The 14,863-nt window shown below is 43.0% G+C and overlaps 1 protein-coding gene across 1 annotated transcript in view; it reads right to left on the bottom strand.

Annotated features, from left to right (window-relative positions):
- Positions 1–411, bottom strand: part of KCTD12 (potassium channel tetramerization domain containing 12) — a 4,339-nt gene extending 3,928 nt beyond the window's left edge. The window contains exon 1 of the mRNA XM_032799881.2: positions 1–411. This exon is cut by the window's left edge and continues 3,928 nt beyond it. Coding sequence (XP_032655772.1) covers positions 1–411 — 411 coding nt within the window.
- Between the last annotated feature and the right edge of the window lie 14,452 nt (positions 412–14,863).

Genomic DNA, 14,863 nt, shown 5'->3' with positions numbered 1-14,863 from the left:
GCCGGCCGCCCCCCGGCCCTGCGCCAGGCGGCGCGCCAGCTCGGGCAGCTGGAAGTACTCGGCCTCCCGCTGCAGGCGGCTGCGCTCGGGGAAGTGCTCGGGCAGCACCAGCTGCAGGTCCCGCAGGTAGTCCAGGATGTAGCGGAAGAGGAAGCCGTCGCGGTCGAGGAAGAAGCGGCCTTTGCTGTCCCGGGGCAGCTCGCCGGGCTGCTGCTGCGAGAACATGCGCCAGAGCAGCGAGTCCCGCACCGACACCACCGTGCCGCGCCGCGTCACATACACCTGCCCGCCCACGTTCAGCTCCACGATCTCCGGGAAGGCGGACGAGCCCGCGGCCCCCGAGCCCGGCCCCGCCGCCGGGGACACGCCGCCCCCGTTCGGCAACCCCCGGGCGCTGTCCGCCAGCGCCATCCCGGAGCGAGCCCGCTGCCGCCTCCTGCCCCTACTCCGGCGGGGTGCAGCCGCCTCTCCCCCCGCCGGCCGTGGGAAGAGCCGCCGCCTTTCGGCCCCCTTCGCAGTCCCCTGCTCCGCGCCGCGCTGGCAGAGGCGCTCAGTGCGGGCGCGGGCAGCGTCTCCTCTGGCCCTTTCCCTTCCCTCTCTGCGGGCGCGGGCTGAGTTGCAGCCGCGCCTCAAGCCAAACGCTGAAGGAGTCGCCGCCTCGCCTCGCTTATTTCCCCCGTCCTGGCCGCTGGGCGAGCCTCCTGGGTCGGGCTGAGAGGCGAGTCCCCTGCGCTAGCAGTGGGGCTGTGTTTATGTAGCGCTGCTGCACCTCGCAGGAGGCGTGGGAGGGTGACTGGGAGGCAGAGCTGAGCGTAGAGACTCTCACTCAGACTGAGCGAAAGGAGGTGGATTTACACTGACGTACCCTCCCTACCCCAATTAGAAGGGAGACGACAGAGCCCCTGTGTCCCTTTCCTAATCCACCGCAAAGCCGGATCCCTTTCCCAAATGTGGTTCCAGCCTGAGATTAACTGGGAAAATGTTTGTACTTGGGATCATTTGCTCATCCAGCTAAACATCATCAAAGTAGTTAGCCGCTGACCTTACACAGCGCCGGCAGGAATCAGGATGTAATGGCTGTACAGTACTTTGGATATGTATAGCACAATGTAATGCAAAGTTCCTAAATGTTATGAATAAACTTCAGACATTTATTTTGGGCTGGTACTGCAAATAATTTCCCACTGGTCAAAGCTGTTTCCATACATCCGTATACTCAATGCCTCGCATCTTCTCCTGATGAAGGACGTCCCTCAGAGTCAAATATATCTCCTTTTCACACAATTGGTGTTATTTCGTTTTAATTTATTTACATCACAAATGCAAAATCTGAAAATAAAATTAAAAGTGTTAATGATGGTGAAATGATTAATCCCGCGTCGTTAAGGGAGCTTGCTGCACTAGTCTTTTTAAAGCTTTTGTCCAAACTTGTATCTCCCCCTGGGGCCCTGACACGATGAGACGTACGTTCCTCAACCACCCACCTCTTTTTTTTAAAGAAAATTTATTTCCCACATGAACATGTCGTCTCTGTTTTCATGTATTTTTCTCTAGTCCAATGCATTTCTGTGGAGTTAAAAGACTTGTTATTTTCATAATAAATGTCTATTGCTCTTTAAAATGGTGGAGTCTGTAAAAACACTTACTGTTGTACCATTGGTGCTGAAGCAGGATATAGTCCACAAGTAGTTCACCACATTGTTCAACAAATAAATTCTTTGATAGTTTCTGTATTTTGTCACATTGATCCTTAATGTCATGCACACAAGTTCCAAGAAGGCCAATACAGAATTTCAGTACTGCAGCATGTTAGTTCTATTCATGAATGGTGGTGACGAACATACAGCTACCAAAGGTGCCAGTCTTATGACAGAGGGAACAGAATTTACAATCTTCTTCTCTAATGCATAGCACTCTGCCACTTGAATGAATGGAGAATTTCCCTTGGCTGACAGCTGTGACGGGATAGGGGTAATCCTCATGTCAGTCCTTGATTCAGTCAGTAGAGAGTGAGACAGTATCAAAATGATAAACATTTGAGTATGTCTGATATATTCCATCTTGTAGAGGTAGAACACATAAACCGATACTTTAATTACAAGATGACACATGTAGGGTTGTGTGAATGTATTTGTTTAATCAGGTGATGTTATGGCTCTGATTTAACCTTGATTCATTTGATTAGGTTTTTGTACAAAACATGCATATATATTTTATTGGTTGAAGTTTGTTTTTGTTTTTCTTTTGATTGTAAATTACCTCCATTGAATTTCATAGGTATTGGGCATTGCAAGCAACGGCAGAGATAGTCACTGCTTCCAGCTTCTCAGCTGTTCTCCTCTGGGAGTGAAAGTGCTCTTTCTGTCTTTCAGCAGAGAATAACTGAATAGGCATGAAAGTTTGAGGAGTGTTCTAGCAAGCAGCCAATACACTCTGTAGGTATCTCAGATGTAAACTTGTTTTGGGCAATCATAGGTTTAGCGGTCCCGGGGGGGGGGGGGGGGGCATGGAGAAAGAAGAGACTTTAGAAAGGCTTAAGAGAAGAGAATGTTTAGGGGGAAGTTAGCTCAAAAGGGAGGCATTTTACAAAGGAAAAGAAAAACAGTTAAGAAACAGGTGGGTATATGTAGAAAGAATGGTTAATGGAAAAACTGGCTGACAAGGAAAATGCTGAAGTGACAGAATCAGAAAAGGTATTTTGGACAAAGAAAGGAATCAAGAATAGGCTTGGCAAAACCATCACTTGAAGTGAACATATAGCAAATCTAGTCTGAAGAGAACTGAGACAGGAAATGTTGAGGAAAGAAAAAATTGAACAAAGAAAACTTTTTTTTAAAGGCAGTCCTATGACTTTTTATTTGGTAAAAAGTTGGCTACCAAAAGGTTGTTAAACCACCAATAAATTTTCATTGTTGTGGGTAACAATGCAAAATATTAATCTGATTTTATTTTAAAACAATTTTTATTGGTTTTTGGTCTGATAGCACTGTCATGGCAAAAGCAGGAAAAAAAACCTTGAATTGAACTGATCTGCTACCCATGTAACAGTAAAATGGTTTTGGCATTGTTTTTTACCAGGAAAAAAAGATGAATTGTATTACTTATTGTATCTGTTTGCTGGTTAGAAAGGGTTTTTTCTTGAATTATATTAGAACCATTTGACCCTGAATATATGTACACTAGATTTTCGGATTATGGTTAACTGGCAACCATTTTAGGGGATGGTTGATGTTGGCTCTTCTTCTCTTAAACTAGTATCTTCCTACAACTGCACCCTCAGTGTTTTGAGGTGGCTTTCTAGAGATTCCCACTAATTCATATTTTAAACTAATCTTCCCCAGTATAGGCAATGTATTGAGAGCCTTGTGATTGAGCTATGCATCCAGAAAGTGAGAACACATAATTTTGGCAAGGTCTATTATTTATAACAGAGCTAACAATAGAATATATAGATTTTCAAATATTTGAATCAGCATAAATGGGTGCTCAGTTTACCTTTCAATAAGCTGTGGCTTTCTTGGTGTTCAAGTGGGTTTTAAAATATGTTAACAAAAGCATATTGCAGCCTCTTTATGAGGTTAACAGGGCTAGAGCATAACTAATTTTAGGCTTATTTATCTAGCAGTTGCACACATTAATAAGTTATATTGCTCCCTCACATGCTACCCGTTATAAATGTTCATTGTTTCCAAACCTAGCATCTGCTAGGAAGCAGAATTTGACTGGTTCACTGTATCATTATATAGCACTATTTTGAGTACATGGCACTGCACACTAAGGGATGGAAGTTGTGCCAAACAAATTTATCCATATCCCTGCCACAGAAGGCTAACTGTCTCTGGATACAAGGTACAGTAAAATGTAGTATAAACCAGGACATGTGCAGAGTATGGTATGATATTTATAAAGTGAAGAAAGAGTCTTCTAAGGGGAAGCCTCTGCTAGTACAGACTGTATCACAAAATACTGGACCATGACACAAGTTGTGTTTGAAGCCTGTCTCGGTGAAATAGCGATCATTTTATGTGATAAATGTGCTTCACATCATGATATCTAGAGCTATAAACACAATTGTAAAGCAATGTCTGTTCAAAAATATTATACTCCATGTATTTTCCAAGTGGGATTGCTTTTGGTTGTTCTAATACATCCTGCAAAGAAAGGGTCAGTAGCTATTTCAACATTCTCTTCACTAGTTCAAGCTGGTGCACCTTGAGTAGGAATGGCATATCATCATTTTCCATCTCTTCTCTCCCACTTTGAAACATTTCCATGAAATGGAATTGGATTTCACTTCAAATAAGCTATTTTAAAAATGGATAATAAATACATCATATTGATATGGCAGATAAAATATTCAGTCACTCGGTTACACAACACTATCGTAATCTCAGTGTTTTACACTCATTTCATTTTACGTAGGAGACACAATTAGAGTATTAGTAGATATAACACTCAAAATGCTACACTTGGAACAAAATGTCTTATTAGGAAATATGCATCATAATTTAAAAGAGCTAAATATGGAGTAATAGACAGCCTGGGTTCTGTAAAGATAACAAGTCTGTGACCTTCTTTAGTTGTATAGTGACCTGTCATTTCCAAATGAGTAACAGTGACTTGAAAGAAGACCGGCAAGTATTTTTGTTTGTTATTGTTCATGTCGTATCAGGATTGTCTGTGCATGAATTTGTGCTATTTTAATTTGTGTTCCAAGAATTTTACTGGTTACATTAGAGGAAAGATCTAACACTATGTCAAGGGAAATTTATTAGTTGGAGTTTTTTAATCCTTGTATCAGAGCTTAGAAGGATGTTTCCATCATGTTTCCCACCAATAATCATTAATAAAAATCAGAAGTCTAATTATATTCATATAGCACAGGGGAAACTAGGAATCAAGATTAGTTTTTCACTCAAAACAGTCTTTTTCATAAAGCAGATTCACCTATGATAGAGAAAGGGTAGCACCTAGTGGAATGAGATTTAAGTTGCAGCCAAAGTGGAAGTTGGCTCAAAGGTTCCAAACCATTGACAACAGAACAGCTATAGTAAAGAGAAAATTAAACCTTTTTATCATAAGAATAGCTGTAAATTAGCCAGTGTAACAACATCCAGAGTTTTCCCCATTAGAATTGACAAAAAAATAAACTTGACCCTCTGCTCCTATACCAATATGAGATTAGTGTCCAATGTTTCACAAATAAAGACATGTTATGTATGATTTTACTGATTTATATTACTTTAATTAGCAGATGGCACTTTTCAATATGCTTAAATTGCTTCTGAAGCAAACTATTTAACTTTTACTAACTACAGAAAATGCCACTAGATGAATAGGACTATTTACTGAACTGAAGGCTTATCAAGTGTCACTTTTTAAGCTTGGCAATGCATGGTTAAAGAATGAAGTGGTGAGGATGACAATAAGGATTCCCTTATCTCCTGCAGTTCATTCAGTAACTGAAAACGTGCACAGTTTAGTTCCTAAAGCTTGGGGATCATTAGAGTTTTGTATTTTGATGGTTCTGACTGTATCTGTGCTCTTGAAATGTTTGAAGTTCTGTAGGTTTGACTTTTACAGTCAAAACTGCCCATTATCTTCAGCTGAATAACACATTAACATCATTGGTAGTATTCACAGATGGCCATTAAGTAGGCTGTTCATAAAATCTCTCACATTGTACCCAAGTGTTGGGTATATGGTGGCAAAAAAATTGAAGTATAAGTTGTCTGAACCAGAAAAAAACAAAATAGATCACTTCTTGCAACCCCCGTCCTAAACTGCTTTATATGGCTCCACAGTTAACATGGGAGTGTTTATAGATTTCACAGGAGTAGTAGTGGAAGTTATCTGCATATTCATCCTTTGTGTGTCAATAAAGAAAATTCGTCTTTATCTGATGGCATGTTGTAAAAAGGCCAGACATTATGAAAAAAATATTTGACATAAGTCATGCATTGAACAGACCCCAAATATTTTTGTCTCAAATGACAATCACCTAGAACTTAATAGTGGTCTGGAGCTCTACCCTCCATAGGTAGAGCTCCCACTGCCGATGCGGAGAGGAGATGTCACCTCTGGAACATCAGCTCCTCTCAGAACCCAATGGCAGGGAGGAGAAGGAAATCAGTAATCTGCAGGGTAGTACCGAGAGCATCCAGCCCCTCTCTGAATCATTGCCCCATACAGACCCACCAGATTTTGCGTGTGAAACTCTAGTCAGCAGTTAACACAGTGCAGAATTGTATTAACTCCCTCCGAGTACCCTCAGTGACCGCCCAATGGAATGAGAACTCAGTTCCCAGGACCCAGTGAGATTTGCAAACTAGGCATTCCCTCATCTATCTTGCCCTTGGGGCCCAATCTAGCAGATGAGTTGTGAGGAGGCTGCCTTAAAACCTTTAGCCCAGTGCTTACACCACACTCACCCAGGATGTCTACACTTCAGTTGGGAGCAAGTCTGCCTCCATCCCTGGGTAGACAGACTTGCGGTAGAGGGGCTCAAATTAGCAATCCATGTGTTCCAGCTCTGAAGTTCAGCCTCTCAAGCCAGAGTCTCCACCATGGTGTTTGTATCACACATCTGTCTGCTGAGAGGCTCACTTCCAGCAGCAGTGTAGATATACTCTAACAAATTCAGGTTTAATTCATTCCTCCACCTGAGGCAAGAAAGGGATTTGAACAGGGATCTCCCACTGCTTATGCAAGTGCGCTAACCACCAGACTACAGACTCACTCAGACTCTTGCTAGCGCAATGCATAATTATTTATGCACGGGGGAACAGTTTCAACAGGACAGACTGAGAAATCCATACCAGGATATCCCACCAGTGAGGACATTCACTCAAGTTCATATCCCTTTTCCACTGCAGGCAGAGAGTGGGAACTAAACCCAAGTCTTCTATATTTACAGTGCTGTAAACATTGGGCTACAATTGTTGCTGCTGCTGCTGCTGCTATGGCATTTCTTACAAAAGAACATCTTAGACTCATAACTCCAGGAGAAGGTACAGATTATGAATCCCAAACAGTTAGGCCCCAACCCCTCTCATTTCCATTGGCTAGCTAGCACCTGCAAGTTGATGACAAAATTAAGATCACTTGGACATATAATTATCTGATATGTGGTTTCACTCAGTGAGGCACATAAACTGTCTTAGCTGCACCTGAAAATAGTTGCAGGTGCAAAAAGGGAGGCTAGTTTGAGGCTAGTCTGAAAATCAAGCTATGTCTACACTACAGCTTATGATAACTTATGTCGCTCAGGGTTGTGAATAAACAATCCTTTTGAGTGGCATAAGTTACAACAACATAAGTGCTCATGTGCACAGCGCTACATCAGTGGGAGAACTTCTCCCAACAACATAGATTCTGTCGTTCACAGAACTGCGTTTCACAGAGGAGGTCGGCATACAGTGTCTTCATCAGACATGCTGTAGTGGGCACAGCTGCACTGCGGCAGCACTGTATGTGTAGACATGGCCTCAGACTCTGCATGCCTATATATACGTGCACATACTCATGCTTGTGATATGTGCCATAAAATGATATTTGATTGTATGTCACTGCTACAGGTTATTATTAGCTTGAGGGTGTTCTGTTAAGGGAAAGATTCTGTTTTATTTTAACTTTAAAATGTTTATGTGAATGTTGTGCTTATGTAAATGCTGGACTGACAGCTCTGGAGAATGGAATCTTTTATTTAATGTCATTTTTAAAAAATTGTGCTCCGTGCACAAATGAAGCAAAAAGAGAAATCCAGTCTTCTTAAGCCTTGAAACAGACTAGGGACATTAAGTCACACAGAGACAGGATGAGATTGCAGGATGGCTTCTGGTAAAAAGGAAGATTATCTAAAGAGCATAGGCTGTAACTGAAGCCTGCAAGAAAAGTGACTAAAAGCTCAAGGGATAACAAAAGAGCCTCTTGTCAGAGCCAGAAAAAGAAAAGTTAATAACAAAACAGTTGAGAACAAATCTTGTTAGGATGGAAGGAGGAGAAGGGAAGAAAAGAAACAAAATGTATAAAATAGAAACAGCAGCATAACTGTAGCATGTAGGCTACACACTCCTTAGTTAGCAAGCCCTCTAGTGGCTCTCACCATCTTCTATGTTTCAAAAACCACCAGAACCCTGCCAGAACAACAGTATACATACGTAGACTGGTCTTGCATACTGTATATAGTTAGCAAAGACAGTTATTTCAATCTCATTGTTCTCTTATGGCTGCTTCATATTACTTTTATTGTTTAAAGAGCAAGACACACAAAAATAGCCCAAACACATGACCTCTCTCCTTCACTGTTCCTCTTTAAGGATCAGCTTCTCCCCTTATATATGGATATGAAAGTTCTCTTGACTTTAACAGAAAGTGAATACGTATGTGAGGGTAGAACTTGGCTCACTGTCTTTGGATAGAAGTAACTGGTCATGTTTGTTAGAATGTACTATTTACTTTTGTCAGACACTATTAGAGAAAATACCTCATTGCTTTTATAGTGAAAATAGCTTTTCGTCATTTAGAGTAGAGTAGGGATATAATAAGTGATTATAAGAATTCCCAAGAAGGAATGATGGAGGGGGAGAGGAATGCTATGTAATGGATATCAGTTGTTAAAATACACTGGGTCAGGGGTTATCAGACTTCATTACACCATGTCCACCTTCTGACAATAAAAACTACTACATGGCCCCAGGAGTGGGGACCGAAGTCCAAGCCCCCCTGCCCTGAGCAGGGGGGCCAAACCCAAAGCCCAAGGACTTCAGCCCTTGGCAGGGGGCTTGTAACCTGAACCCCATCACCCAGGGCTGAACCCTTCAGGCTCCAGCTTTGGCCCCGGACTCCAGCAAATCTAAGCCAGCCCTTGCAACCCCATTAAAACAGGGTCAAGACCCACTTTAGGGTCCTGAGACCACTGCACTAGGTCAATTCTTAGGCCTAGTGACCTTGTCTGTAGTAATGCTGAATGAGGTATGCTTCAGGCAGCCAGACTAGTAAGGAGCAAGAAGGTCCACAGAAACAGGAACAGAGAGCTCCCTAGAGCTGGATGTGAAAGGGAAGTCCTTTAGACAGCTATTCAAAGAAAAAATATATATATTTTAATTTTATTAATAGGAAGAGTTTTGAACTTTTAAAAGTGAGTTCTGCGATGGGTTGGCTGTGTTTCAGTGATGTATAACTTGTACGTCAGTAATATGTTTGCAGAGCAATTTGAGATCCTTCAGGGTGGAATCATATATAGAAACTATGGTGGCTGATTCTATAAGCCACATTTGATAGCATAAAAAGCACTATATGGCCAGTTTCCCTAAGCTGGATAGGATTATTTCTCTCTGTGTAACCCTTTTACCATCCACTGAACAAAGCCACAGGCTTGCCAGCATTGCACTTCTACAGAACAAAATTTTGACTCACTTACCCAAAGCTGAGTAATGTCAATAAGCATATTTAGTGTTTAAACCATATAGATCACCAACTTAAATTAACACTCCTATTTAGTTCCTTTCTGGCGCTTCTGTTTGTGTTCCTTATCTTGGGTTTTCCTGCAGGATTTAAACTTTTATTGTACTATTCAGTATTCAGCCTTTCTGTTGCCCCCAGACACCAATACCTGATGCTATAAACAGTGGCATGCCACTGTAATGAACTTAATTTGAAATTTTCAAAGTCAACTAGGGGATTTGGCCCACAACTCCCACCGAAATTAATGGGAGCTACGTAGCTAAATCCACTAATCAGTCTGAAAATCTGAATCTTTGATTGTGTAATGCAGAGATGCCATACTTACTATTAAACTCTTGCATAGCATGAGAGTGTAACTAATTAACTTCTACTCCTAAAGCATATGCTTCTGTCACTTAAGCTAAAAGAGGGTCTGCTGTTTGTTAGTCTGTTAGTGGTCCTTCAAGCTATCCTACTGGAGAGTGAGAGAATAACATATTCCTAAACACATGATGTCAAGTATCAGAGGGGTAGCCGTGTTAGTCTGGATCTGTAAAAGCAGCAGAGAATCCTGTGGCACCTTATAGACTAACAGACGTTTTGGAGCATGAGCTTTCGTTGTGAATACCCACATCTGACGAAGTGGGTATTCACCCACGAAAGCTCATGCTCCAAAACGTCTATTAGTCTATAAGGTGCCACAGGATTCTCTGCTGCTAAACACATGAGAGTGCTTGATACATTCTGCCTACTAGTGCTGCACACGCACATTCAGTAATTTAACAAGCATGACTGGTGTGTTAACTTCCATCCCTCCATCTCTATGCTGCAAGTCTGAATTTCATAGTTTCATTTCCTATTACCACTTCATCACATATTCAGTGGTTTCGGGGTTTCTGGTTTTTCGAGGGAGGCGGGGGGGCAGGGGCAGAGGCGGCTCTAGATATTTCGCCGCCTGAAGCACGGTGGCATGCCGGGGGGGGGCGCTCTGCCAGTCACCAGTCCCATGGCACCAGTGGACCTCCCGCAGGTGTGCCGGCGGAGGGACCGCTGGTCCCATGGCTCCGGTGGACCTCCCGTAGGCTTGCCTGCAGAAGGTCCGCTGGTCCCGCAGCTTCGGTGGTCCCGCGGCTTCGGTGGACCTCCCACAGGCATGCCTGCAGAGGGTCCACTGGTCTCGTGGCTCCACCGAAGCCACGGGACCAGCGAACCCTCTGCAGGCACGCCTGCGGGAGGTGCACCAGAGCCGTCTGCCAGTGGACCCTCCACAGGGACCAGCGGACCCTCCACAGGCACACCTGCGGGAGGTCCACTGAAGCCGCAGGGCAAGTGGACCCTCCACTGGCATGCCTGCGGGAAGTCCACCGAAGCCGCAGGACCAGTGGACCCTCTGCAGACACGCCTGCGGGAGGGCCACTGGAGCCATCTGCCACCCTCCTGGCGACTGGCAGAATGCCCCCCATGGCATGCCGCCCCAAGCACTCGCTTGGTGTGCTGGGGCCAGGAGCCGCTCCTGGGGTGGGGGTTATTTTGTTTTGTTTCATGTGCATTTTGAGAGATGGGCAAGGCCTAGTAATTTTAGCTATATTAAGAGAGTCACGTTGTTAGATTTTTTATTATATTTTTGACTAGCATGAAAGGTTACTAGTGTCACCCGATCATGGGGTATATGTATCCTGTGACTAGTTGTCACCCCTGGGGTGCAGTTTGGGAGCCATAGGAACCACTCTACCCTTCCAGCTGGGCTGGCGTTTCCTACACTGTAAGTGACTCACAGCTTCTTCAGGTCCTGTGGTCACCCATCATAACACTTGGTGACACTACACACTCAAACTGAACTACCTGAGTGGCTTACTCAAAGACAGGTAGGAGACAATGACCAATTTTCCAGTTCCTCCACCCTGCACTCTTGCTTGAGAATAAACCCAAAATTGTACCATCTTGCACTGCACAGGGATCTGTACAATGTAAGCGCATAAAGTTCACCCGCCCCTCGATATGGGAAGGATATACACCATACGCTTGTGTTAACCAAGCTGAGATTTTTCCCCAGATACTTCACTAAAAGGCACACTGGTTTAGATAAAGCAAAAACAAGTTTATTAACTACAAAAAGATAGATTTTAAGTGATTATAAGTGATAGCAAACAGGTCAAAGCAGATTACCTAGTAAATAAACAAAAACACAAACTAAGCCTAAATACTAGAAAGGTTGGATACGAATTAGCAATTTCTCACCTTGACTTATGATACAAGCAGGCTTGCAGATTCTCAAGGCACAAGCTGCACTGCTCGTTCACCTACTATAACATGATCTTGATTTTCTTCTGTACGCTCTTCCTTTCTGGCAAAATTACATTTTTCTGGCACTGTCCATCAAATCTTCCTTTGGGGATAGTTTTAGCAGTATAAACCATAAGCCTCAGTCCTGGGAGGTGTTGAGCATACTCAGATCTCATTGATAGGGTTGAGAGTGCACTGCCCATTAAAGACTACACATTGCACCAGCAAAAAATGTTAATGTCTAGGTGCATTTCTAAATGACAAAATAAGAGACAGGGAGGTTGACTATTTTACTTTTGAAATGTTATAAGGGACTGTCTTGATGTAGAATTTGTCCCAGGATGTTTGGCAATGGGCATAGTTGATATTTATTATAATCATTAAAGTCTGATAAGGGACTCCTACTGTCTGTGCTGGAGATTGTTTAACTTGCGATTCTCCTGGTAAGAGGGAGACCGATGCTTTTTGAGGACAGTAGGTGGCAGTGTTGTCTCTGTTCCCAAGTGTCAAAGCACTGAACTATCACAGCTCAGAGAAGCCATTTCATGAAATATGCTAGATAGCTAAAGTTCCAGCAATCATAGGTACTTCTGCCCCACAAGTAGTGTAAAGATTCACTGGAGAAGCTGTCAACATATCCTCCAAATTCGGAGGGTATATAAATGAACTATATAAATGCTTTTAACCAGTGATACCTATGGTATGTTTTTGCTCCACTAAGTAGTGTTTTTGTATGTTTTTATTATTTGGATGAGAGTAAAAAAGGGATCCTTCAACTTTTAAAAAGAGAAAATATTATAATACTCTTATTAATTTTATTTTTAATTGTGCTTTTCTTTACTTAAAAAATTAGGACCTTGAACAGCATTAATCATGCTGCTGGCTCCCCTCTCTGGCAACTGGTTAGTTCCAAACTCACATCCCTTGCCTTAAGGTGAAGATCCCTTCTGGAGTCTTTGGGGAGGTAGGAACTAACTCAGGAATCAGTCCAACACACATATGTTACAACACATTTATCAGCATAGATTGAATCACAGCATCCTTAAAAGCAACAGAATTAAATAAGGAAGTTTATTCCTGCTTTTTAAAAAAAAAAACTATAGAAAGGGTATAATTTATTAAATATATGAATTTTAAATTAATGTGTATAGACTTCTATTACATGTCTATAAATCACTATTCGTAATGCATCTACTACATATGCTATATGGTAAAAGCCTGGCATCACTGAAGTTCGCCATTTATTTCAGTAGGGCCAGCATTTCACCCTAGGATTTTCCCACGGGGGAGTTGTACAAAGTTTGGTTGTTTAAGAAGATAGCTAAACTGGGAGGAGTGGTAGATATGCTGGAGGGTAGGGATAGGATACAGAAGGACCTAGACAAATCAGAGGATTGGGCCAAAAGAAACCTGATGAGTTTCAACAAGAGTCCTGCACTTAGGATGGAAGAATCCCATTCACTGTTACAGACTAGGGACTGAATGGCTAGGAAGCAGCTCTGCAGAAAAGGACCTGGTGATTACAGTGAACGAGAAGCTGGATGTGAGTCAACAGTATGCCCTTGTTGCCAAGAACACTAATGGTATTTGGAACTGTATAAGTAGGGGCATTGCCAGCAGATCGATCTTTCCCGTCTATTCGACATTGGTGAGGCCTCATCTGGAGTACTGTGTCCAGTTTGGGACCCCACACTACAAAGAGGATGTGGAAAAATTGGAAAGAGTCCAGTGGAGGGCAACAAAAATGATTAGGGGGCTGGAGCACGTGACTTATGAGGAGAGGCTGAGGGAACTGGGATTGTTTAGTTTGCAGAAGAGAAGAATAAGAGGGGATTTGATAGCTGCTTTCAACCACCTGAAAGGGGGCTCCAAAGAGGGTGGATTAGACTGTTCTTAGTGGTACCAGATGACAGAACAAGGAGTAATGGTCTCAAGTTGCAGTGGGGGAGGTTTAGCTTGGATATTAGGAAAAACTTTTTTGCTAGGAAGGTGGTGAAGCATTGGAATGGGTTACCTAGGGAGATGGTGGAATCTCCTTCCTTAGAGGTTTTTAAGGTCAGGCTTGACAAAGCCCTGGCTGGGATGACTTAATTGGGAATTGGTCCTGCTTTGAGCAGGGAGTTGGACTAGATGACCTCCTGAGGTCACTTCCAACCCTGATATTCTGTGATTCTATGATAGTTATAACAGCACTTACTGAATGAAAAAGCTAAATTAAATTCAATGTTTTCCAAGTCTGTTTCACTGGTTTTATAGCATGTCATTTCTGGATAAGAGGTGTGTGTGTGTGTATGTGTGTGCACGTGCACGTGTGCATGCGCCTCTGAAGTGAAAATCAGTGATCTGCATACTATATTAATGACACTGGAAAACATGACCTTTGTTTTCTCAGAGCTCTATTTAAACACTAGCTGTGCTAATTCAGAAAGTGTTTCAGTGTATGAAGCAGGTTATGAAAATGAGCCTGTGGATAGAAGGCTAAAACTGTCTTTCACAAATATTGGTTAAATAGCAAAATTAGGGCCTAAGTCAATCCCTGCTGACTTCAACAGGGAAATTGCCACTAATGGTTAATCCATTCAACAATGTGATTTTTTTAAAATGGATGGTTATGTAAAGAGATAACCTTAAATCCTAGAATACGCATCTTTTTTTCAGTGTCTTGTTACAACTCCTCTTTTAGGCACCAAAATCCTGTGACGCAAGACCATTTCTTGCACTGCAACATTGCCTTCCCCCTGGCTGCTGAGAGGGAACTAGGGTGACCAGATAGTAAGTGTGAAAAATCGGGACGGGAGTGCGGGGTAATAGGTGCCTATATAAGAAAAAGCCCCAAATATCGGGACTGTCCCTATAAAACCAGGACATCTGATCATCCTAGAGGGAACACCCCATCCCCACCACTACCCTTAGGCTAGGGGAGATGCCATCCACTCCCTCCATCTCCCACCTACCCCATCACTGTCCTCTATGCCCACTCAGCCTCCCTCCTGCACCCCATAGCCCCCTGCACCCCTAAATCTGTCTCCTGCTCCCACTAACTCTTCCCATCCACCTTTCACACACTCTGCTGCTCCTTGCAGTCCCTGTGTCCTGTCCATCCCCCTGAACCATAGAGACAGAAGCCTAAATTCAG

The sequence above is a fragment of the Chelonoidis abingdonii genome, chromosome 1, assembly GCF_003597395.2.
Source record: "Chelonoidis abingdonii isolate Lonesome George chromosome 1, CheloAbing_2.0, whole genome shotgun sequence".
Taxonomy (NCBI): domain Eukaryota; kingdom Metazoa; phylum Chordata; order Testudines; family Testudinidae; genus Chelonoidis; species Chelonoidis abingdonii.
The sequence above is the reverse complement of the archived record's forward strand: the minus strand, read 5'-3'. Positions and strand labels throughout refer to the sequence as shown.